The sequence below is a fragment of the Diadema antillarum genome, unplaced genomic scaffold, assembly GCF_040938485.1.
Source record: "Diadema antillarum isolate AM-2024a unplaced genomic scaffold, OU_Dant_1.0 seq00000810_RagTag, whole genome shotgun sequence".
Lineage (NCBI taxonomy): Eukaryota > Metazoa > Echinodermata > Echinoidea > Diadematoida > Diadematidae > Diadema > Diadema antillarum.
The window spans coordinates 2,822,916-2,848,871 of NW_027271690.1; the positions used below are offsets into that span (position 1 = coordinate 2,822,916).

Below are 25,956 nucleotides of genomic sequence, written 5' to 3' on the forward strand. Positions count from 1 at the left end.
CTCTTTGTCATTTTCACAATATGAAACACACACACACACAAAACAGAGAATATATGTTTGCAATTCTTTTTACTCCCGTAATCTACCTCCCCAATCACAATCTTTATCGACTATCTACTTTTTACTTACTACTTAAAATCTGTCTATATATCTATCTATCTGTCTATCTATCTATCTATCTATCTATCTCTATCTATCTATAATACATCTATATTTCTATCTATAAGTCTATATCTATCTATCCATCTATATAGACAGACAGACAGATAGATAGATAGATAGATAGATAGATATAGAGATATTGCATACATCAATGTTTATAAGATAACAGCTTAGCATAACTTTATTTACCTAACTCATGTGAAAGTTTGAATCATTTTGAATGTGTAAAGGAATGATATAATTCCCGTCCTCATATCGTTGTTATATCGGATTTTATGGTGAAATAACACTGTGTGTAAAGAATAGAAAGAAACTGATGTTTCCAAGACTCCATAATGCGCAGAGTTAAGATGCAAGTCTATAGTTTCAAAGCACACAGCCAGAATAATGATACTTATCGTATTGCAGTATTGTATATTTTTCTTTAATTCCAGACGTATGAACTATATGCGTCGTCACTTTCCTCTTGGGTATGAGATAAAAACATAGGCAAGGCTATAATTGAAGGGGTCGGTGCAATCAGCGAGGTGGAAGTCTCTCTTCCACCTCCCTGGTGCAATATAGTGCTAACTCACACAATAGTCATTGTGAGATAATCTCTGTTGAATCTTTGGAAAGTCCATACATTGTACATTAATAAAACATGAATGCATGCATTTTTTTTAACCATCTTATTGGTTGAATTCATATATGATATGTTCACCTAGGATAGAGTGAAGGATAAGGATTATGAAAATGCATGTAACTCAATTTTGACAAAAGTGTGAGTTAGCACTATATTGCACCGACCCCTTCAATTATAGAAGCCATACAAACGACCTGTCACACTTTGCAAATACTAACATGAATTTAAAAAAAAGGTATAGGGGCCTAATAGAGACACACACACACACACACACACACACACACACACACACACACACACACACACACACACACACACACACACACACACACACACACACACACACACACACAAAGTGCCCATAACGTTGCACCTGTCACAGAAAAATGAATTCTATGGAGAGGAGAAGAGGTTTAACATTTTGCCAGTCTCCACTAGAGATTGTCCCCTTTTCTCTAATATATTTATGCAATACAGTGTATGATAATGAAAAGATGACGAAGAAAAATACACTGGTCCTGTATGATATAGGGACAAGAACAAAAATTGTCCTTTGCAGACTGAATATCGATACTTTTTCTTTTATTCTTTAAGGATCGTTCTTTTAAATTAATGCATCTGTAAAAAGAAAAAGAAAAAATTAAAGCAAAGCACAATTTCAAGCATATGTATCAAATAAACCAATTGGTAGGCCATACTACAAAGGTTTAGTAGAGCAATAATTTCTTCAAAGCCTATGTAAGAAAAAAAAAACAGAATATATTTCACATGTCGTTAATATCATGAACATAATATTTTTCAGAAACAACGAATAGACTTTAATTATTTTTCAAAGATAGCTAAGGTGGGGGAGTAAGAATGATAGAGAGGGGGAGAGAGAAATTAGCAATTATCTGCCTTTCCCTTAGCCTGAAAATGACTCTGTGTGGACTTAATGTGGTAACACTCATCACAGCACATTTAAAAATCATTAAAAAATTCGCCCGAGAGTGATGTGCTGGTACGATATTCTCCTGAATGTGTATCGTAATCGAATGTACGATATCGTAATCGGCCGACAATCACATGTGATTGATTGTATGATCATGTGACAATTTTGCGACTGGAAAATCAAACGAATGTACGGCGTTACGGGTGAGGTTAGGCTACACGGCACGTCCGGAAATTGAAAATAACAACAGTTTCAGTCATTTTCAGGGCACTGGAATCCATTTCGAAGAGAGATGGTGAGCCTCGACCATGACAGTACAAGGCAAGGGGTAAGTAAAACACTGAGGTTTGGATTTATGTTGATTTTTGTTTGCTCAAAAGTCTTTCCGGCACTTTGTTGTCGCCATTAATGATAGTCCCAGACCCCCATATCTGTGTTGGCTGTTTCGTATTAAACTTTATTTCCTGACTGACGGCCGTGCGGGTACATTTTGTAGTGATACAGGGGGTCGGGTGCGCGGTGCGACGGCGCGGCTGTAGCCTGTAGGCCGACGCACGGTACCACTATGAAGTGTTACCTACGTGTACCCCTTTATCATAGTACTTTTTGCGGGTACCGTGATACTGAACATGCTGAGTAGTGAGGGAAGATATAAAAACATACGTTACAAGTGCTCGTGTGGTGTACTTTCGTATCCATTTCATAGAAATCTCTAAGTCTATCTCGAATTCCAAACTCAAAGACAAACAAAGTCACAGGAGGAAAGGGGAAATTAAACTGAATAACGAAGGTGGTCTAGGCCAGACGCTAGAGTCTCTATAAATTTTAACATTAAATAGCTTGATCTAAATCACTCAGTCTCACTTTAATAGTCTGGGCCTTGGCGCAACAAGGGGATGTCGTGCTTTGCACGGCGTCTGGTGGTCGGGCGAGACCTAATTTGAACCAAATTGGTTAATGGGAAGCGCTGATATCGACGTTGACAGTCGATTGAGAAATGCAGCTCATAGTCTAGAGTTAGAGCACACACAATGTCACAAAGACAGTCACTGCACTGACACGACAGACTCTTGAAGAGTGACTTGTTTTGATTGACATCATGAAAGTTGTCATTGATATCAGTGTATAGTACTAGTTACTACTAGTCACTAGTACCAAGAACTGATTTGGATCAAATCAAAAATGATTTGAAATATTAAGTTATCAAGTATTTCTTTTCTTGTGATTTTTTTCTTTTCTCTTTAGATTAGATATTCAGAATTTTAGATATCCACATGAATACAAAAGACTATGAAAGTACTTTACTAAAGTGGGAGTCATTCCCACTTTACGGGAATAGATACTTACCAACTATGCCAGCGGCCTGATGTGCTCGATGCCCACAGATTTTCCAGGATTTTCATAGGTACACGTCCGTGTGTGTGCCAAATCATAGTCCAATCCATCAAGCGTCAGTCTCGGTCATAGGGGATCTGTAGTCACCTGACAGGGTCGAATGTGTCAGTCATGTGACCCTGCAGTCAGGTTAAAGTCACAGTCTGGGTTTGGTTAAGGTCGTAAAGTACAGTATAGAGGAGGGGGGAAGTCAAGACTGACTGTCCCCAAAACCCAATCCCACTACATTACCACTCAAAGTAATAGTGCCAGACATGCTAATTTGCTCGTTTTCATTTGCATATTTTTCTGGTTTGCTGAGTAATGTACTGTCCTTTTCTACCAGAATTGTCTTTTGTTTGTGTTCCCTTCTTATTCATTATTTCTCCATTTAGAATTAGTGGAATATGCTTTTCTAGAGATGTCTGTCCGTACTACGGTATGTTTGCAAAATCTGAAGGGAAAAATTGTTTATGCCCCCCCCCCCCCCACTAATTTGCCATATCACTCTACAATTCACTACTCTACCCTTATTAGGACGCCAGTACTGCTGTACCCCAACACTTGCCAAATGTGTGTGTGTGTGCGTGTGCATGTACGCACATCCATGAATGTGTATTAAAGCTATTAGGGTAGGGTAGTGCACTGGGGTATGGCAAAATTATTGTTAGGGGACAGAAATAACTCATCCATGTCCAAAATTTGCTCTGAACAAGAAGTGTAATTACTAGACTTGCATTTAGTCGTGTGAAGTCACTTTCAGATGTTTTGTAGCTAGAGAGAAACTGTACCGGTAATAATACAGTACAGTCTCAAATGCACACTGACAGTAAAGTTGGAGTGAGTGCATGTTGCAACAGAGATCACTTTGTTGGAAAATGGAACGGCTGTATTTGTCTGCATTCAGCCAGATTTTGATTGTTTCTTTTTGTCTGTGCATACCAGGGATACTTCTTTGCCAATGAAGGCTCTGCATCCAACTTCCCAAATGATGAAGAAGAGCTGATCGGCAATGGGCTGACGTCGGATGACTCCCCGAGATTCATGCCGCTTCGGACAGCCTGGGCAGCCGTGATACAGATTATTATCCTGGTAAACATTTGGGAGGAATTATCACCACTTTTGCTGGATTTCATTGCAGACTTCTGCATTGATAACAAGGACAAGATACCTTTCAGAAATTCACAATTGTGACCACCCAACTTTGAAGTTTGAACCCACAAAAAGTAAACCAAAAATGAAATGCCACACAGTTTGAAAGAGTAAGCTCTAATCTTTCAAAATGATGTAAACATTTAAAAATTGGACCATCCTGACCCATTGAAAAAGTAACTCAATTAAGAGAGAGGACAAGCAGAGTCATATACATGGGAGAAAACAGTTCGTCAGTTGGACCCCGTTTACAGTGCGAGGCTCGGCCCAGCCCCGCTTCAGTGTAAACGCGCAAAAGGCCAAATGCGGGGCCAAAATTGGCCTCGCATTTGGCCTCGCTCTGGAGGTGGTCTTGGCCTGGCCCGGCCTTTTCTCAGTGTAATCGCAAACTGGGCAAAATGCGCGGCCAATTTTAGTCAGGCTTCCAAATCCTCTGCCCGTACTACGTATTTCGCTATTCAGGATATTAACCCCCTCAACGTCGAAAGCTAGTATAGTTTAAGGTGGTTTTGTCCTGCAAAGGATTTTTCCTTCGGTAAAGGACACGGAATCCAGTTGGCAGAGGGTCTGAAAACCAGACTATACCAAATTGCGTTTGTTTACAAACAAAGCGCCACTACGACAAAATATTGAAAGGTTTGAATTAAAAGCGATGCCGACCCGGCAGTGTAAACGGACAAAATTGTGGGGCTCAGCCCTGCAATTGAGGCTGGGCTCGGCCGCGGCTCGGCCCAGCCCCGCATTGTAAACGGGGTCTTAGGGTCCTTCAAGCATGATGTGCAGAACTATCAATGAAAGCATGCTCCATTTCACAGTGAAAGCAATGCTTGCCTAAAAGTATATGGTCCAGAAAAACTGCTGATACCTCAGTTTTGGTTTTGTATTACATTGTATGCCGCCAAATTTTGACAGTAGGTTGAGAAGGGATTGTTGTCCCAGGTGAAGACAAATTTGAAAAATACTGTATATCTGAAGCATTTGGCCAACCCAAATGACATACAATATGGTCTAGTACAGTGAATCATAATCTGGGACATTCCACAGGCTCTTTGCTGAGTGGTCACAGTTGATTGTACAGTTTTGTAGTTGTTTTCTACTGTGCCTTAGAGTTAAAATCATTAACCCATATCGGGCCACCTACGGGATATTCCGTAGTTCGTTTGAACACTGCAGGGGCCATATACGGAATATCCCGTAGTGAATGAAATGACATACTAGCATAAACAACATCATTCCAAAGTTCTTTCACCTTCTAACCTTTGACAACATATCCCAGAATGCTTTGCTACTCTGTCTGCGATAATTCAAGAAGGTTTTGTCAGTCAAACGGCAACAATATTGTAAAAATCATCGAAAAAATGTGTGTTTACATGGAATAACGCGAATAACCACGAAGCGTTAGTGGGTGCTATCTACAACTACGGAGTGCTCGATTTTGGATTTTCTGCCGCAGTTTTTGAGAAGGTTTGGATACTTGCTGGTGATGATTTGACTGTGATAATAGTCGAACGTACATCTACATGTAATAATATGTACAACCATTTTATAATTCAGTCGAAACTGAAAAGCTGTAGAAGTGTATCTATCGTGACGAGTTTCGCTTCAACAAACTGTAGGATGCACACATTATACTACAGATTTCCCATGCACTCACAATGGCTTCATCGTCATGAACATACACGTAAACATAAACCTGCAATTATCGTATCAATGGTCATGATACTTATATGTCCAGAAAGCTGACACTCTGATCATTTCATTTCCGGTAGGTCCGACTGGATGTGTAAAGTTACAACATTTGCTATTTGTAATCCATGAATGAAAGCAAACAAACAAATTGATTTCATAACTTTTAGATGACAGTACTTCACTTCTGCTGAGTACTATGACTGCACTGTGCATTGAATGGCAGCATGTTATATATACCATTTTAAGGGGAATTTTATCCTCTTTCAAATGACATATAACTTGTCTATGTTTTGTTTGATTGGTTACTAATGAAAAGCGACTGTTAATATAGAGAGTTGTCTGCCTGTCAGCGTGTGTGTGCAAATGGTGCTGGGCCACTGCGGTGTTTGTTTACACTTTTAAGTGCGTTGGCCCGATATGGTTTGAGCAGTACAAATGTCCTCTCAACCTGTATAGATGATGTTCTCCTAGAATTAATAAGAAACATTCTGCCCATGGATGTGTATTAAAGTGAAGATGGACATTCGGATGGATTACTGAATAACTGTTAAAAAAACAAACAAACAAACTTGGTAAAAAAGTCAACTACAATATGATGTAAGTGCCTAGTGTTTTTATAATGTTGGCATTTGTAAATGAAAAACAGTTTGTTTGTTTGTTAACTTTCTAATCCTCCTATCCTTTTTGCATACCTTTTCTTCTACAATCCAGATAGCTTGGGAGGTCCTCGTTTTCCTGATTCCACTCATGATCTTCAAGAATGATGGAACCTGCAGCTTTGTGATCATAATCTACGTACAGGCCTGCATGTGGCTGCTCTTCCTATTCTTTGAACGCGTTTTACACTATGCTCATCGACGCTCGATGCGGATGGGTTACCTGCAGTTCTACCGCCGGACTCAGACGCTGAAGAGAGTTCCTTTATACACAGTATCCATCGGTAAGATGATGTCATTGGTTTCATGAAATTTGCTCCTATGACAATTGCTACCATGGACGGTCTGCATGCTCAGTCAAAAACAAAATTCTACCCTCAAACATACAATTGTAACCCTAACTCTAATCTTAATCCTCACATCAAACTAAACCTAGAACCCTGGCACAACCTAACTCTTAAGTCCTTGGAGAAAATAAGAAAATAAATTGTCACGGGAGCAAATGTTTCATCCCTATTGTCATCACACACAACAAATGCTTTGTGTGCTACAGTGTAAATCCCCATGGTACTTCATTATTCTGAGACCTCAGTGCATTGCTACTTTGGGGAAATTTTCTGTTTTTCAAAGCAATATAATTTTTTTTGTTCAGCACATTTATGCTAGAAATGAAGTACAGCAGAATTGTGGAAAGAATTCCCAAGCTTGCTGTGATGTACATTATATGACAAACTTTAAGCCCATCTGCACATGCTCTATTCATACCTCACACCCAGTACTGCATATAGAGTGCTGTGACCTTGCGCCAGATCAATATTTTGCATTGTCCAATGGCACATAATTGTAGTTGACCGTGCAAAGGGAATATATGTACCGCTTGACGGCTTTCACACAGGTAGATTACCAACCACTCTGATCTCCGTCGACCCCCAAAAAAGAATCTTATTTTAGGGCATTGAAGGCTCTCAGAAAATTGTGGGAGGAATGGGTTAATACAGCTATGATAATTTAAAAGTGCCAAGGCATAAAAAGAGCTAAGAGGCCCTCCTTTTTCTCTTGTAATGTGATCTGAATAAATCTTTGATATCCATGATTGATGTTCTGATATATCTTCCTCATCTGTTCTGTGTCCCCTAGGGTGTGTTGCACTCTTGGTTCTCAGTGGGGCTTATCTGAGGGACCAAGTGGTGAACACTACAATCTGGCCAATGATGTACATTCAGATCATTGCCAGTTTGGAGACTGTTCTGGCTGGGGGCGCTCTACTTCGCTATACAGGTTGGTATAATGTCCACTGCGGTGTAGCAGTGTTCTCCATGACAATCACACTCTTTTGAGTGCAGACGATTGTAAAGGAAGAGAACTAAAGCCATGTTGATTATCCCTTAAAATTAATAGTTTTTTTTTGATCTGCCAGTAGATAAAACTGGTACAGAGAATTGCCCCCCTTTTTAAGATAAAGAGGTTTATCTCCTCCTCTGCCACATTTGTACGATTGTTCTTGTCAGTTTGATTTTGCATGCATGTTCGGTTATTTATTTATCTATCATATACTATTTCGTGGTGTTCTCTCTCTATGTATTATTTGTTATGCTTCGTCATTTATATGTAAATATCCCGTACTGAATTTCCTGTAATGTTTTTTATTGGACGATTAAAATGAATTGAATTAATTAAGAGCTAATCAACTTTGCACAAAAAGAATGACTGCTGCTCATTCTGTTTACCTCTAATTCCATCTGCAGTACTCGTCATTCGCTTCAATCAAAAGCGGTGCCTACCTGACGTCGAACAGGAAGAGTTCAATACGTCCATCACGCAGCCCTCGGCAACTCTTCCGGACATTGGATACAGGTGGGTATTGCAGGGGATCACTCCCATGTTCATCCCCTTCTTGTGCTGGTAGGGGGGTTGTTGTCTTATGAGCGCACTACATTTATCACATGTGTATGCATATTCATGTATTCTACTATTGAGTGACACAGTAAGAGCAGCAGTCATTACCATGACACTCATTCACTCTGGGCGCCAAGGGTGAGGTTATGTTTTCGTTACTGTTGGTTTGTTCGTTCGTTCATTCGTTTGTCCGTGCGCAAAATAACTCTAAAAGTAGTTAACGGATTGGGATGAAACTTGCAGGAAAGGTTGAGAATGACACAAGTACCTAACGATTAACTTTTGGTAGTGATCCGAGAATTTTTTTGGAATTTATGAAGGATTTTTGATATTTTAGCAGGTAGGGTCAATGAACTTGTGAGTTCAGGCTGCGCGCATTTAAGGTTTGCATGCACGGACTAAAGTGCGTGCTCTAGTTTCTGTTAGGGCGAGGCGCGCCGTGCAGCTGAGGGTTTATGACGTAACAAAGGCTTCTATATTGGGATTCGGGCGACTCTGCACACAATATACAGTACGTATAGGTGGAATAAGAACAAGATCAATGGTGGAAATGAGCTGCATGCTCGGCGGAGGTCTGCGCTCTCAGAGTGCCTTTCTAGTTTGTAATTGTGGATTAAAGTTGATCCAAATTTATCGTAAACAACTGTATATCTGTTCTTCATTGAATCGGTCAACAGTGGATGGGGGAGAGTTATCTGTTTCAGACAAAGTTCTACCTACACCGTACCCGCACCAAAACGCCTCGGGAATTCAGTTGAAGAGATAGTAAACAGACTTTATTGCATTTGATCCATAACACTTCCATGTACACTTTGTAGATGTACCAGTGAATGTAGAAAACCTATTTTGTAAAATAGTACCCCTGTATGGCTGAAGAAAGAAAAAAAAAGAAGAAAACTCACCCCTTTTTGTTAAATGGGACCCTGAAATGGTGATAGAAAGAATAAAAGAATACCACTCTTCAAATTCATGAAATTCTTCTGTCGAGATGCTTTCATTGCAACTGATTGACAAATCGCCCTGCATCGATGTAAATAAGCACTGAATTGATCAGTGTTTATTAGTAGCTATGATAAAAAATCATGGGCGTACATACTCGAGCGGGATACCAAAACCACTCTTTGTGATAAAACTTGGACAATGCTGTACATGCATGTTCAAGGGCAAACCCCTTTTGACACCTTTTGGCACATGTGCATAACAAGTCATGTGGAGAGAACCCCACTCGACTTTTGTGGGGTCAACACTGAGCGGTGACTACCATAATCGTGCTGCATTCATTGAATCATCATGAATAAAAATTATGCTTGCCATTTCTTCCCTTTATTTGCGCCAGAGACTGCTATCAACTTCCCCAACTCTGTGTCTAGGTTGACCGTCGATTTGTGTGTCAGTTCGTTCTACGCCTGTACCACTGCTCAGATACCTTTGCCCTGGTGTCAAAGTCATTTTCAGGCAATTGAAACTGATCGTTAAAACCACCATTGTTTAAAGGGATGGTATAGTTGTGGTTGAGATGGAGCTTTACATTTCCAACTATTTGTGTGAGACAATAGGAAACCTCTTCTGAAACTGTATGAAAGAGGATATAATTCTAAGAGGAATTTAAAGTTTAAAACTAATTTTTATCAAATAAACTTTGAATTCTTCTTAGAATTGTAAAATGCTCTTTAACACTTGATCAAGTGGTTTCTAGGTGTCTTGCAAAACTTAAAAGCTAAATCCTCATCTCAGCCAATGCTATACCATCCCTTTAATCCTTAACAAGCAATCTACTGTATCCCACATAATTGCTTTAGCTAGAGAGATGTGCATGCAGTTATGAGCTTGATTATTCATTTGATCTGTACATTATGTCATGTGCATAGAGTGACAGTCAATTAAGCAATCATGATTCGGTTGTGAGTATGATTAAATGAGGCGGTGTTTAGTCATTAACGTGTCAGCATGTATAAACTGAGCATTTCTCTTTACTCATGCTTGTATGAATATGGCAAGGTTGTAAGGCTTTAACGAAAGGGGATGGCTAGTAGCTGATCAGTGGGAATCAGTGGGAATGCTGAGGGATGATTGTTCTAATCCTTGTGGGATTCATTTAAGAGTACATTATCTATTGTGTGAAAATTGTTTGCTTCAGAATGGTCTCATATTCAAGTAATGTGCAGTGTAATGTTTCCAGGCTAGCATGCCTGTACAGTGATGGGGCACAAAACTGCACATTACTTGAATATGAGACCATTCTGAAGCAAATGATTTTCACACAATAGATACAAAATGTACTCTATGATGAATCCCACAAGAATTGGAACAATCATCCTCCAGCATTCCCACTGATTCCCACTGATCGGTGAATACTAGCCATTTCCTTTAAAGACCTCCTCTGTTCTCCTTTGCAACAGAGAAAGAGATAGAGTAATTACAGAAAAATGGAAATAGAAACCAAGAGTACAGTAAATCTTTTGCCATATTATTACATTTATGGGTTAGTCAGATATTATAGAATGGATAGCGAGAATCCTGCGATCTCAGTGGTCGAGAACTCTGTGTGGATTTTCTACTGGCCACACGCTGCCTCACAGTGGTAAACATGTTTAAATTATCGAACATTACATTTTGTTGTGAGAGTACGCACACTTGTAACAAAGGTTCGCACACTTAGCAAGGGTTCACACACTCAATATGAGATACTATTGGCTTAAAAATCATGCTTCCAGTAATTACTGGATGCAGGGTTTTGAAGTACTGGATGCATGATTTTTCGTGCTTTCGTCTATGGCAAGCCAAAAGGAAATGCATCCGGTAGATTTGCCATCGGGTATCCACAAGATTGATTGATTTTTGGCAAGAAAATTATCTATATTCTATAACACAGATGACGCACATGTCTTTTTGTGCGTCAGTCAGAATAGTGTGCATGGGGTAACTATGGAGTTTAGCCTAAACCCACTCAGCTTCGCCTCGGGAGTTAAGCATTCCATAGTTACCTTATGCACACAATTCCGACTGATGCACTCAGACCTGTGCAACATTTATTGGTCAGCTGTTAGATAAGCATGACCATGTGCTAAGGGGCTGTTTATGCTGTTTGACCATGGACCACCCATCCTTTGGGATGCCCTCCTGTGGTGAAAATTTCTGTGTGAACAAGCAGTTAAGAGTTCCAAGGAAGCAGCAGGCAGTAAACTTTACAGCATGCAATTTGGGTGCACCCAGTGTACAATATGTACAAGGGGGAACATACTGAGAACAAGTTTAGGCTTTGCATCAATGCCACAACATTTTGACTCCCATCTACTTAACATTTTTATAGATAATGACTTTCATTGTCAGCCATTATACAAATCATTCTAACCTTGGTGTTTAAAATGCTTTCTCAAGGAGATTTTAAATTCTAATTTCTTTGTTTTTTCCCAGCCAGTTATTATAACTTATTTTGTGTATTAACCCAATGAGGACGGACTGATTTTGCAACAACACGCATTTCCCATAGACACTTGCCTGGATATGCTGGACTCGTCTTTAATGGGTTAAAATGGAGGGGTTGGAGGTGTTCAGTATACTTCAGGCATTTTGCTCAAGTGTAAAGCTGGTTATGTAATACAGACATCCATGCCTAATGTGCTGATGGTGATGTATAGATATGCATTTTTTTAAAATCACAAATTTGTCAAAGTTTTCACCAAAATGTTGCATGCACTTTACGCTGTAAACCGTTTTGATTCTGAGTCTGCCTTCCCGTAAAATCATGTGTCCTCTAGTGCCTGGTGTTTCCAAGATTTAGCTTGCAATCCATTTTCTTGTCTGTGATGTTCATCCTCTCTAGCTCTTTCCATTAACTCGTGTTGAGGACAGGCTGATTTTGCTATAACACACATTTCCCATAGACCCTTGCTCGAGTATACTCGGGACTCGTCCTCAACAGGCTAAAAAAAAGAAAAGACAAAGAGCAGAGATTAACCCCTACTGTGCTGTCTGGATGTAGCAGCAGCTTTCTTCACTGTTTGGCACAGATGTCTGAAAACCTATTGTCCATGAATAGAGATTATCTAATCCCCCTAATCCCTATTATGTCACCATGGCCTTCCTGTTGGACTGAGGCACATTGCTACACCTGAGTGAGCTCTGTCATCTACCTCCTAGCTCAAGTTTTTTTAATGGAGGGATTAGTGCATAATGATAAAAAATTTTGCAAGTATAACTACATTTGAGGTGTGTTTGTTAAATTATAGATGAGTACCGGTAGTTGCAATCTTACAAATTTCATTTGTAGATGGAGGCGACTAATGAAAATTCACACCTCAAACTTCATCCCTCTGATTGATATTCTCTTGCTTTTAACTTAAATATTGTATGTAGGGGCATAAAGGGTTAACATCGATGTGTAACCACATCTTGTTTTAATTCCTTCTCATTGGCCTATTTTGAAAGCAGGATTGCTGGAATAAGGCATATTACTTGTTTAAAAGGACTGTACAGTACTGGCTAAGGTGAGGATTCAGGTTTACAACATTTTCAGTGAGATAATGAGAAACCTCTTATGAAATATAAAAGAACATGTGATTTCAGGAAGGGTTCAATGTTTATTTGATGAAATTGGTCTTGAAATGGGTGAGATATCCCAAAAAGTGATCCTAATAAAATGGACAGGCCATGACTTTTAGTAGGATATCTTTGTTTTACTTCTTTTTTTTTTAGATATCTCAGTCATTTCTCAATCTATTTTCATCAAATAGATCTTTGATTCTCTTTGAATTGTATGTTCTTGAACATTTCATGGAGTGGTTTCTAGATATCACACAAAACGTTACAAGCTGAATCCTCACCACAACCAGTACTCGGTCCCTTTCAAGACTGGTCCCGAGAATACTTTGGCAGGTGTCTATGGGATACCTGTGTTGTAGCACAATCACCTCATTCTCAAGGGGTTAAAATTATGCTGTTTCACTTCACAGGGATGTCGGCTACTTGGAGAACCTGCTGGAGAAGCAAGCTGACATGATCCACTACCTGCGACTTCACACGGCGTACCTCAGCAAGAAGATCTTACGCCTCACCAGGCTGACCCATCCGTCCACGTCCGGCAACGCGATGAACAACGTGCACTAGAGCGATGCGATCGCGCCCCGGAGACAGGGTAGTATCCACAGCGACTCCTCTTAGCATCATATCACGATCCCTTCTGTGGCACGGGAGCTGTTGCCAAGATATGCTGGTATGTGTTTGACACAACTCCGTGCTCTCCTGTACAACTCGGTTCAAGTTGCAGAGAAGAGATTTTCTTGGCTGTCCAAGCATTGTTGGTTTAATACGTGTGTATGTTTGTGGAGTGATGACAGCTAGCTTCGGTGATACGAATCTGAATAGCACCCTCTATGCCTCTGTGCTGTGTATGGTGGAACATCGTGAGGCATGCCTTGTGCGAATGTAAAGATATTGCTTGTGTGTATTAAAGAAGAAGACACTGTACATGTAGTGTACAGTAAGTAAAGAGATTCTACACTGTGTGATGTGCTGAGACACCAGCATAGAATGACTCATCAGCGCAAGAAGGTATGTAAGTTTGGGTCCTACAAACAGCTGTACATAGGTATTTGCCTGTTGTACTTTGTGGTATGTCTTAGGAAATCTTTGAATCTGTGAGATGTTGTCATATTACTCAATGTGAAACACAAGCCCCATCAACAGAGCTTTAATAGCCAACTTCCAACTTGGGCCAGGTATTGCCTACTTACCAATCAAGGTACAGTATATGAGTGCATGTGTGTGTATGTATTGTAGTTTTGATAACTCAAAGGCATTAACTCATGCTATTATTTACACAGAAACCCTGCTGAATTTGAATTCATAGCAGATTGCATGTTTTCTCAACATGCAGTGCGCACGTAAAACACTTTAATACTGCAATTAGAATGAAAGGAAGTGCCTACCATGGCAAGTTAATATCAAAGTGATGAAATTGTGCTTTCCATGTAGTCATTTCAGTCATACAGAATGAAGTGGTCTTCTTGTAGTCACAAGAAGAAATTATAGTAACCCTTTGATTGGAAATAGTGTGAAGAAGAAAGACAGACATTACAAAAATCAGAATCTCATCTTTTTTTTCCACCCACAATGGGAGGTGCATTTTGGAATATAAACTTTAACCACGAGGCCTTTATCAAAGGCTCTCTAAAGACTGAAATCATCTGAATTCTTCAAGTTTGTCAATCAACTTAAATCTCATGTGTTTATTAAGTGCAGATTTATAGGTCTAGATAGATATCACAATCTCATTATGGCACACGTACAACATCTGTATGTAATTATTAGCCCTTTCCGAGGACACCCCTTTCTTGATAATCGTTATGCAATTAAATTGATGAATTTAGTTTTGGTTAAGATCGGGGATTAAATTAAAATCTTTAATTTAAATTCTTGCAAGGTGATTAAAAAAAAAACCGCTATGAAATATCAAAAAGCATGCAATTTTAATTTTAAAAGAGGTATTCAAAGTTTATTTGATGAAAATTTATTTTGAAATGGCTGAGATATCCAAAAACAAACTACTAAGTAAAAACAAAGTGGTCCTAATAAAAGGTGGGTCCCACCTTTTGTTGGGACCTCTTTCAGGATATATTTCGGGATATCTCAGCCATTTCAAACCAATTTTCATCAAGAAAACTTTGAATTTTTGAGGTGAGATAATAGCAATCACATTTGGCAGAAGATCGCGAAGTTTAAAGATGGGCCATCCCTTTTGCATTCCCTCCCAAATAGCACAGAACGTGATATATTCCACCAGAATGGCAAGACTATTGTAAAGCTATTATATTTCTGTGATATTTGAAGGTTGTTAGCCGTTAAAATTCAAATAATGCACCAAACACTCACCGTAACGTATTCTGTGTACTAGGCACAGCTGCATACATTAATCCAACTGTGGTTGTGATATGTTACTTATACTTCGAACAAAAGATATGCATGTTAAAGCTGTCAGAAAAAAGAATTCACTAGCCTCTCTTACTTTGTTATCGATGGCAAATAACAACACGCCACTTACATGAACTTCATAAGTGCATCACACAGGTCTGTAAAACTAGACTAGTAGTTTAGATTTGTAATTTTTTCGTAGTACGAAAAAATAGTTCAAATCGTAAGGGTCAATTTAACCAAACAAATAAAGACCCTCTTGAGTTAAAAATTTACAGAAGGTTTCCAAATAGTGTTTTCTTCAATACCTATTAAAGTGTTCTCACCAATTTTTCAAAAATGTGCATGCAAAAGGGATGACCCAATCCCTGGGCCATCTTTAAGATTGCAATCTTGAAGATCTCAACGTTTTGCTAGTACAGGGGAAACTCGGTATAACGAACACTGCTATAACGAGATATCGGTTATTACGAGGAAATTTTCCCGGTCCCATATTTCCTTCCACACAAGTCTATGTAAAATGCTACTCTTATAGCGAGATCGGCTATAACGAAATAACTGCTATAACGAGATAAATTTTGTGATTTCCAAACAAAGAAAAACATAGCCAATCAAACCTGATATAGCGAGGTAAAGCAAAATGTCTTCGGGTAAAGCTTTACTTCGCCTGTGCTATCATGTTCCGAGATTGTAAAGCTCGATGCGCCAAAAACTGTCTTGTACACACATATTTTCTTCAGTTCACTCTACAGCTAGCACCGCATGTTGTACGTGTATATGTGTGTGTGGGCGCACTGATACATGCAGAAAATGTGGCGGGACGGCCGTATACATGACATCATCATGACGTTTAGCAAGTGTGAGGCAATCTGATGCTGTGATTGGCTTTCTATGTAGGGAATTCCCCATCTTCACACACACGCAGTCATAATGTACATACAAAATGTGTCACACACACACACACACAGCATTGTGCAGACCATATTCAAGCTTTCCACACACAACACACACCCATACCGTAACCACACACCAATCCACAGACGATCTTCACACAATCGTAAGCAGTTTAGATTTACAAATTCAAACATCTACAATTGATAAGAAAAACATTCTTGATATCGGATTTCATTGGCGAAAAAACATCTTCTTACCCATAAAGGTGAGTAATTACCTCACACACATTACCAAGTTATCAGTATTGATTGAAAGATGATGGGTAGTCCCACATGTGCAAATTAATGTCTTGATGTTATGCTTTCTTTTATGCCTACTGATATAACGAGATATCGGCTATAACGAGGAAAACGACTCGGTCCCAACCATCTCGTTATATCGAGTTTCCACTGTAGCTGCAGTCACCGTTGCAAAAGACTGCAGAGTTTGTGTTTATGATCTGTAAGATCTTGACGTTTTTGCCAGTGTTACTGCAAGCATCCCGGTGAAACTTTCTGTGAAACTTCCCACTCTTAACTATTAAAGGAAATTTCACAGACCCCCGCCTATCTTCTCCATTTTTGGGCAGTGTGAATGCTAGCAGCTGAAACTGCGCAAAGTTTGTCACGTGACCGGTTCACTACATGTATACATGTAGATCTATTTGCAGGCAGTGCCTCCGAAGCGCACGGTCATTGTGTATACGTGTCTGCATTGTTACAAAAACGTCACAATCACTAGCTGTTAACTCTTTATGTGACATGATATGAACCCCCTGTTTGCCACATTATCCTGAGACAGCAATGTAGTCATGCTTTGGAAAACTACTGTTTTTCAAATCTAGATGTGGTATCTTTTAAATAGATTTTTACTCCCCTGGACAGGTGATGAGCAAAGTTGAAATATTCCACGCTTTGCTTTGATGTAAATTTTATAACAAATCTATGATTGTTTTTCTTTCAAATGAATTGTAGAGCTACATTACTGTAGAGGCATGACTTTTGCACACAAAACAGTGACAGAAACTTAGAATTTCCTTGCAAATCCTTTAGGAAACACTGCTTGATAGTCGATCACCACATATAATGCAAGCTACATGTGACAGGAATGGAATCGTGAGAAACGCTTTCATCGTACTGTGGCACCTGGTGATTTATCAATCACTTTTTGTGAGAATGTGCGTTTGAGCAGAATACATGTACAATTATATATGTGAACTTGGCAAGTCGCCAACTGAGTCGGGCATGCAAACATGGCACATAAAGAGTTAAACAGCTAGTAACATTTAAAGGACAAGTTCACCTTCATAGACATGTGGGTTGAGTGAATGCAGCAATATTAGTAAAACACATCAGTGAGAGTTTGAGCAAAATCGGACAATCCGTTAAAAAGTTATGAATTTTTGAAGTTTCTGCTCAGTCACGGCTGGATGAAAAGACTATCATAGCTTGTGATGTCACATGAGTACAACGATATAAAGAAAGAATAAAGAAAATTCAACATATTTCCATTTTTCTCGCATAACAAAAGAACACTCGACTTCTCTCTTTCAGAAGGCAGGGGGAATGATATTACCCTTAAACATACGTCAGTAGCAAGTCGAAGAAATGTGCACTTTATTCAAAAAGTAAAGTTTTGTGAAATTCTCTTTTTATTTTCTTTATATAGTTGTAGGCATGTGACATCATGCACTGTAGTAGTCTTCTCTTCCAGCAGTGACTGCGCAGATACTTAAAATATTCGTAACTTTTGAACGGATTGTCCAATTTTCCTCAAACTTTCACCGATGTGTTCTACTAATATTGCTGCATTCTGTCAGTCCTTATGTTTATGAAGGTGGACTTGTCCTTTAAGAAGTCTGGGTGTCTGTGTGAACAGACAAGCAAGCCTTGTGAAGACTTCCTGATCGTAAACTCCCCAATCTTTGTTTAGTGTGACCACAGCTATTGAGTGCGTATTGCATACATGTTCTACTGCTCTCGTAAGTTTACTGTTTTTACCTATTTTATCCTGCCAGAGGCTTGGAAAAGTATACAGTATTATGCATTTGTATAGCTGCCAACTAGAAACAATTAATTTTTATCAGCGATTATCAGTAATTTTAGCATGTGACCTATGTTATGGCCTTGTAAAGGTCTGTTTATTATCAATTTCTTATTATAGATTTACTGCAGGCTGTTGTGCAAAACAACCCAGTAGTTGTGATTTTCATGAGAAAGATTTATAGTATATTGAGCACAGACATGTTGGCAGCTATGCATTAGAGTCTTCTGCTATGATATTGGTTCCACATTGTGTATCTTCCCAAACTATGTACCTGTGTATCTTACCACAGGCATTAAGATTTTATACATGCATGCATGGCAGTCATATTTCGTTTGAAAAGTTTTTGTGGGTAGGAGTTTTGATGAAATGGAGAATGATCACATAATGTGGCTATAATTTATACATTACTGTATCTTGATACCTAATCAGCTTCTATGATGATATTAGAAATCATTTTGCTCCCTGTAATGATTGTATGCAACAATACTCCTCTTGAAATATGGAATGTTTTTGTGATACACAATATGTATACGTCCTAAATGCAGTCTTTGTGTGCAGTGTATTTCAGAATCATACCATACCATAACGAAACCAGACCTTTGGTAATGTTGGAATGTGAGGTTTTATGTGAAATGTGAAAAACACTTCAAGAAAAAAAAATGGTGTTGTTGTGTTGGTTATTGGCAGCATTTGCATGAATAATTTTGATTTGATATTCTGCATTATGTGACTTGATCGGAATTCATTTGATGTGTTGACTGTTATACTTTACATTTCCCTAATATTTTTTTTTCTATACTCAAAAAAGGTTGTACTGATCTGAAATTAGTGTAAATTACACTGAGCATGTATGAATGAAGTCCATACTACGTACACTTACGTTATTCTTTAAAATGTAAGATTGTGAAAATGACTATTAAACCCTTTTCTAACTGGGCTATTTGAGACCAAGTTTTTACACGGATTGCGCGATGGCTGTAAAATTTTGCCTGAAAAAAGAACCAGATGTCAACTACAAGAATGTATGGTCAAAATGTAGAAAAATTGTGATTTTCAATTTTAGTAAATTAATTATGCAAATTTATGCATGAAATCATATTTTCACCTGTAACTCCATTAAAAAAATGAAGGAGTGCTAAATTTTTGTGTCACATTTCCACACGACACATCAAACAATTTTCTTGCCAAAGAATAGCACAATCAAAATTCATTTTTGTTTTTATTGTTTTGTTAATGTATTACGTACATAAAATATGTGTTTTATTATTTTTTCAACCTTTTATTTTCTATTGTTGTTGTTGTTGTTTTTTTCCCAAAATTAGTAACAGGCACTTTTTCAAGCTTATCTACATTAGAATTGATTCATTTCAATGATTGAAAGCTTTGATATATATCAATTTAACCAAAAAACTCACAATTTGCATTTGATTTGAACATAATATCACAAATTTTTAGCTGTTTTCGAGTTGATATGCATAAATGTCAAACATTACGTACACTGTAACTTCAAAACATTGTACCTGGACGTCGCAAACTTGGTCTCAAATTATGAGGGAGACTTTAATGAAAAAAAAAAGTCATGGAATGGCGCAGCAAAATCTTTGTGAGTTACAGAATCTTGCAGCAAAATGTCAAGGGGAGAGGGTCCATTTGACCCTCCCCCCCCCCCCCCAGTTAAGATATGGTTAATGCATCAGAATCTGTAGTTTGCAAATGATACTATAGACTCATAAAGAAAGACTATTGACCCTCTGTGAATTCACTTACAATGGCATTTTAGTGGTACACTGTATATACCAGTACTTCTTGATTTTTAAGCTTAAGTAAACATGTTGTAACATTAAGTTTGTGCAATACATTGTTGTACCTTTTTTTTCTCCTCATTTTTATCAAGAGTATAATACTTATAGTAAAAGATTTATAACTTGTCATCTTACATTCATCATATCCTCTGCTTGTGTCTTTATTTAGGGTGTTTTTATTTCTTTTTATTTTGTGTGTGGCTACATGTAGTTGCATGCAATGAGCAGTGGATGAAAACAAAGGCTTAAGAACAATACTTTTCATTCTTCTTGCAAAACACTGACTCACAGATACTGTCTTTTGACAAGTAAAAGCTGAAAGGAACGAGGATTTGTTGATTACGATGTGCTGCGTGATAGCAAAACTGTTTAATTAAAGTAGTGGTCGTCGTAGAGGCTCTATTAGATGAAGATAAATTGAACATAATATGCAGTGGGCTCTGGGCTTGAAATCACCCCTCTCTAGAATACAAACACAGTCTCAATGTAAATCCCACAAAGTTCTAGAGGGAGCAGGGTTTGAAGTGTCCAAAACGAGAATTTGACATTTCGTTATCGTCAAACCCTGACGTTCCCTTCATAATAATGTAAATATTAGACACCGTTCGTTGGGTTTAAAGGCAAGTGTAAATTGATATACCGAATGTTGAATAGAGTCCACTGTCTTGCAACAGGTTCACAGTATTTTGTAGCATTTTACACTTTGTGACGCATTTGTGTTCACTCAAATGCCCTGCAAGATTACATGCAAGCTACAAGGGCTACGACAACAACAACAACAGCAGCAGAAGATAATAGATGTAGTTTTTAGTGGATGTGGAATGCAAAAAAAAAACAAAAACAAAAACTATACAAAACAAAACTAGACAAAACAAAGCCTTCGTGTACAAGTGGGCAGACCCCAAGTAGGATGTGAAAGAGATCCTCACACACATTTACATAAAATACATGTACCTGAATATCCCCTCAATACAAGGAAAATTACAATTAAACAAACCATAAAGAGGAAACCACAATTAAACAAACCATAAAGAGGAAACCACAATTAAACAAACCATAAAGAGAAAACGTAAGACAGCTGAAAAGAGTCGTCCTTACATCTTTACACACATACAGTCATCGACATGTGAATGCAGCTCACGTCTCTACGTTAAAATTGATGGTACTCGCTATTTTGTACACAATTTTGTGACATGGAATACATATACCTTTGTGCTCCTTTATATGATTGTATTTGTTATTGCTGATTTGTAAATTGTCAATTATTTATTGTCCATAATTCTTTTAATTAAATACACTGTATGCTCTGTCAAAATCACTAATTTTGGTGCGTAATGTTTCTTTTCTGAATTCATGATGGAATATGTGATAAGGTACCTTAAAAAAACACAGGTTTTGATGTGTTGTTTTTGTTTTGTTCGTCTGTCTTTGGCAGAGAGTTAGAGTAAGAGAGATAGATATATTGATATTAGATTGCATGTGTGTGCGCGCGCGCGTGTGTGTGCGTGTATGTGTGTATGTGTGTTGGAAAAAAAAAATCCTGTGCGTGTATGTGTAATTGGTGCATGAATTCCCCCCCCCCCAAATAAAAAAGAAAAAAAGAGAAAAGATACGTCACATCGAACACACACACACACACACACACACACACACACACACACACACACATACAACATACTGTGCATCCCCAGTATTCTAATGCTCAATGAATTCATGTGTTCATTTACCGTATAGTAAAGCGAATGAATTTGTCCATAGTTAACAAACTACGGTTAGATGACCGTAATCTGAATGACCCCACAATTATTAATATTGACTCATTTACATCGGTGACTCTATTTCTGACGTCAAGTATTTATTTTGTAATTACTCTGAAGTGTTTTAGCCAATGGTTCTCTTATCAGCAAACACAATAATGAGATAAGTGACAGATTTATGTATTTCATGACTATTTTATGAACGAGATTACCTATTAAAGGAAAGATAGAGGAGGGGTGGTGGGTAAGATAGCTGCAAGTACGTAACGCTTCAGTGGCCGGATTGATGTAGAACACAGAATCCAAAATATCCAGTTAGTAGGCTGTGTGACAACGATTCTCTCATTTACTCCCCTATAAACTACACAATGACGCGTGTGAACACAGAATTTGAAGAGCCATTTATGGAGAAAAAAAGATGTAATTGGAACTTACTGTAATAAATGGGTCTTCGAGCAGGTCGCTGAATAATGGAGAGTCAACTAGGCATGTGTAGAGCATGTTCACATTACCAGTACGGCTGGACTAAGTAGACGAAGGGGGCGGAAGGTGTTATGACAAAGGGTGAGGAGAAACACACCCCCAGCACGGTTTCGTCGTCTTCTCCTACTACTGCTTCTCATATTGATGTCATAATGATATTCCCTAGAAGGGAATGATTATTACTGGTGGTATAATGATATCAATTTGAAATAGAAAATGAAAAGGAAGCAGAAAGAGAAGAAAACGAAGAGAGAGATGAAGAGAGATAAGAACAGGTATGCTCTTATGCATGGTACGAATTCATGAGCAAGAAATTGCCGATATGTACATTCTTTTTTGTGTGTATTTGTTCTTGTCAATCAGTGAACCCCACCACGCCGAGGCAATAAAGACAATGATGACATGGTGTGTTTGAAGGGGAGCGAAGTGCCTAGTGTACGGTTTCTATCAAATTTCTTCTTGCTGTTAATTGGGAAGATATTATGTACATTATTCTTCGCCGGTGGAGCTCACTTATTGACTGCAAGCGTGATATTTACATTAATACATCATGTATCACCAACGACACCGTGTGTCATGTCGTGTTGCTTCTGCCTACGAGCTGTCTGCAGAAAAAAGAAAAAGTATCTCTCGCTCATCGATATCGGCATAACGAGATACCACCTATTCAAAGTCAGAGGAGAGTAGATTCTGGGAGTAAAACCAAGACGTTGTCACTATGGATATGGAGACCAGTACAATGGAGGGAAATGCAACCATTGCATCATCATCGTCGTCGTCGGCTGGGAACATGATCGCCTTGACGATCTGCTACGTGCAAGTCGTGCTCACGCTCGTGCTCAACAGCGTCGCGCTTACCGTTCTCCACTGCGGCGAAACGTGCTTCGATGAGATCACTCTCCTCTTCTTCAAGGCGCTCACAAGCGTCAACCTCGTCGTGGGCGTGATCTACCCGATAATCTACTCCTTCCTGTTCATCGACCGGGTCGTCGACGACTACGAACGACCGCTCATCTTCTTCGAGTTCTTCTGTATGTGGACCCAGGCTTTCCTGACGGCGCCCCTCGTCCTGGCCCTGCTCATCATCTGGTGCGTCAACGTCAACAAGTTTCTCATGGTCTCCAGGCCCCTTCGCTACCCGTCGCTCGTCACCATCGGCCGCGCTAGATTCGTCATCGCCGTCGTAGCGGTAGTCTCTCTTCTCTTCTTCGCCCTATTTGCACCTATCGGTCGGGGACCCTTCGCAAGATATCAGTAAGTCAATTGCATTGGTAGATCTGTCCCGATTTGCATCCGCCGAATAACCATTGTCCACAATGTTTGCCGAGTTAAAATACATTGTATGATTCTTATCGCACTGTGCTCACAATACGCCAAAATGATGATACGGAAGTTTTGATTGATTTCATGTGCCGTCATTCGCTTGAGAACTTGAAACTACAACAGGTCATTACGTCATAGTCGTGGAGCTGTATCAAAAAATGCAGAGAAAGTTTCACATATGTTCCCTATGAGGAAATACTTTATTTGCCTCTTTCAGAAGACAGGCGTGACAGGGGATAATAGTGTAATAACTTCGAAGCTTAATTGGAACGTCACTAACAGTTTGAGGGAAAGTAATTTTTTTTCGTCGTCAAGGAAAATGTGAAATTCTGTTTTTATTTTCTTTGTATCAATCTACTATAATGACATTTTGTTTTGCTGTAGCCTTCCCGTCCTGAAACGATAATTCATAAACTATTCATGGATTTGATCACACTTCGCTCTTCAAAATTTGGTTTAATAACTTTCACCTGACTTACAAACAAACCAATACAAAATAAACCAAATCAAATCAAATCAAAACAAATAAATAAAAACCAACAATAAATTTCTGTAAAGCAGATGGAATATCAATGTTCAATTCTAAACCCTGTTCGTAGAAGTTTATCTGAGCCGTTTTCATGGTTCCTGCGTAAATTACACAGAGCTTTAAGAAGAACACACACTTCTTGTTCGTATGATGACACATAATTTTTATGCCTCCGCCACGAAGTGGAGGCATTATGTTTTCGGGTTGTCCGTCCGTAATGAATTTTGTGGACAGGGTAACTATCAAAACCTTTTGAGGTATCGTAATGAAACTTGGCATGTATGTGTATTAGGGGGTGAAGTTGTGCCTATCAACTTTTGGGTGCACATGCTCAAGGTCAAAGGTCAAAAGGTCAAGGTCAAATACATAAAATTTTACTATTTCCACCATATCTATGCAATGCCTGAAGATATTTTCTTGAAACTTAGTGTATACATGTATTACCCAATTAAGATTCTCTGGTGAAAGTTTGGGTCATGATGTCAATGGTCAAAGGTCAAAAGGTCAAGTAAAAATATTAAAACTTCACCTTTTTTCTCTGAACCTTGGAAATTGTTCAAGGTATCTTCATGGAACATTGTATATATACATGTACTGACTGGCAGTGATTATCTAGAGAATTTAGGGTTCATGGGGTCAAAGGTCAAGGGCAACACTTCAAAATATTACTATTTCCCTCATGTTTATGCAATGCCAGCAGGATTATTTTTTTTACACTTGGTGTATGCATGTATAACCTAATAGAGATTCTCTGGAAAGTTTTTCTTTTCTTTTGTTTTTGCCTCAAAGGTCAAAAAGTCAAAGATCAAGTGAAAGTGCTGAACTAATTTTTTTCTCCATATATCTTGGAAGTGGCTCAAGTTATCTTGAAACGTACTACATATTTATGCATGTTCTGCCTGACAGTGATTATCTTATGAATTTTGGGGTCAAAGTCCAGATGAAAATGGTAACAATTTACTATTCAATACAGAAATTGCACTTTTTCTCCATACCTTGAAAATTACTTAATGCAAACGTATGAATGGGTCAAAGTCAAGTTAAAGTCCTTAAATCCCAAATACATGCTCTCCTATTCATCCAATTAAACCTAGGTCATGGAAGGTGAACATTCAACACATTTGTGACAAACTTGTCATTTTAATATTTTGCCAATTTTGTGAAAATGTAATCACACATTGTCCGCATATACTATCTAGACCTATTAGGAGAATCATGCATTATGGCGGAGGCATACCAGTCGCCATAGCGACATTTCTAGTTGTCTCCTGTGACATTTTGCTCCGATCTTGTTTTCTACAATGACCTACAGAATAAGAGTTAGGGTTGTGATAGGAGTTTAGTTTCAGTTTGATGTGAGGATGGATTAGGGTTTGGGTTATGTCTGTGGCTAGAATTTATATCTGTGTCTTAGCGTGAAGACATTTCATGGAAGCGATTGTTGCAGGAGCAAAATGTCGGAGAACCGTTTGTGTATACGGACTTTTAATTACGTTTGGTCAATAGGCACTAAACAAAATCGCAATTGGGTAGGGTGTAGGGCAATTACCCCCTAGGCACTTAGCCCGGCCCCTTCCCCTGGCCCTAATCTTAATCCTGAACCTAATCCTAACCTAAACCCAAACTGTAAACCCTTCACCTAACCCCAGTTCTATCAGGATTTGCGTGGTGTCGTTATTTCTACTTTTT

The 25,956-nt window shown here is 38.7% G+C and overlaps 1 protein-coding gene across 1 annotated transcript; it reads left to right on the forward strand.

Annotated features, from left to right (window-relative positions):
- The first annotated feature begins 1,909 nt into the window (after window positions 1-1,909).
- LOC139739717 (transmembrane protein 192-like) lies at window positions 1,910-14,930 on the forward strand. The gene is made up of 6 exons (XM_071650326.1): window positions 1,910-2,046; window positions 4,038-4,184; window positions 6,645-6,873; window positions 7,727-7,867; window positions 8,335-8,443; window positions 13,438-14,930. The coding sequence occupies exons 1-6, from the start codon at window positions 2,011-2,013 to the stop codon at window positions 13,589-13,591; spliced, it is 816 nt and encodes a 271-aa protein (XP_071506427.1). The 5' UTR covers window positions 1,910-2,010; the 3' UTR covers window positions 13,592-14,930.
- The last annotated feature ends 11,026 nt before the right edge of the window (window positions 14,931-25,956 follow it).

Bases quoted from the DNA above. Each gene is read 5' to 3' on its own strand.
- LOC139739717 (XM_071650326.1), top strand. From the start codon at position 2,011: ATGGTGAGCCTCGACCATGACAGTACAAGGCAAGGG. The intron at 2,047-4,037 runs GTAAGTAAAACA...TGTGCATACCAG, and splicing joins ATGACAGTACAAGGCAAGGG to GGATACTTCTTTGCCAATGA. The intron at 6,874-7,726 runs GTAAGATGATGT...TGTGTCCCCTAG, and splicing joins TTTATACACAGTATCCATCG to GGTGTGTTGCACTCTTGGTT.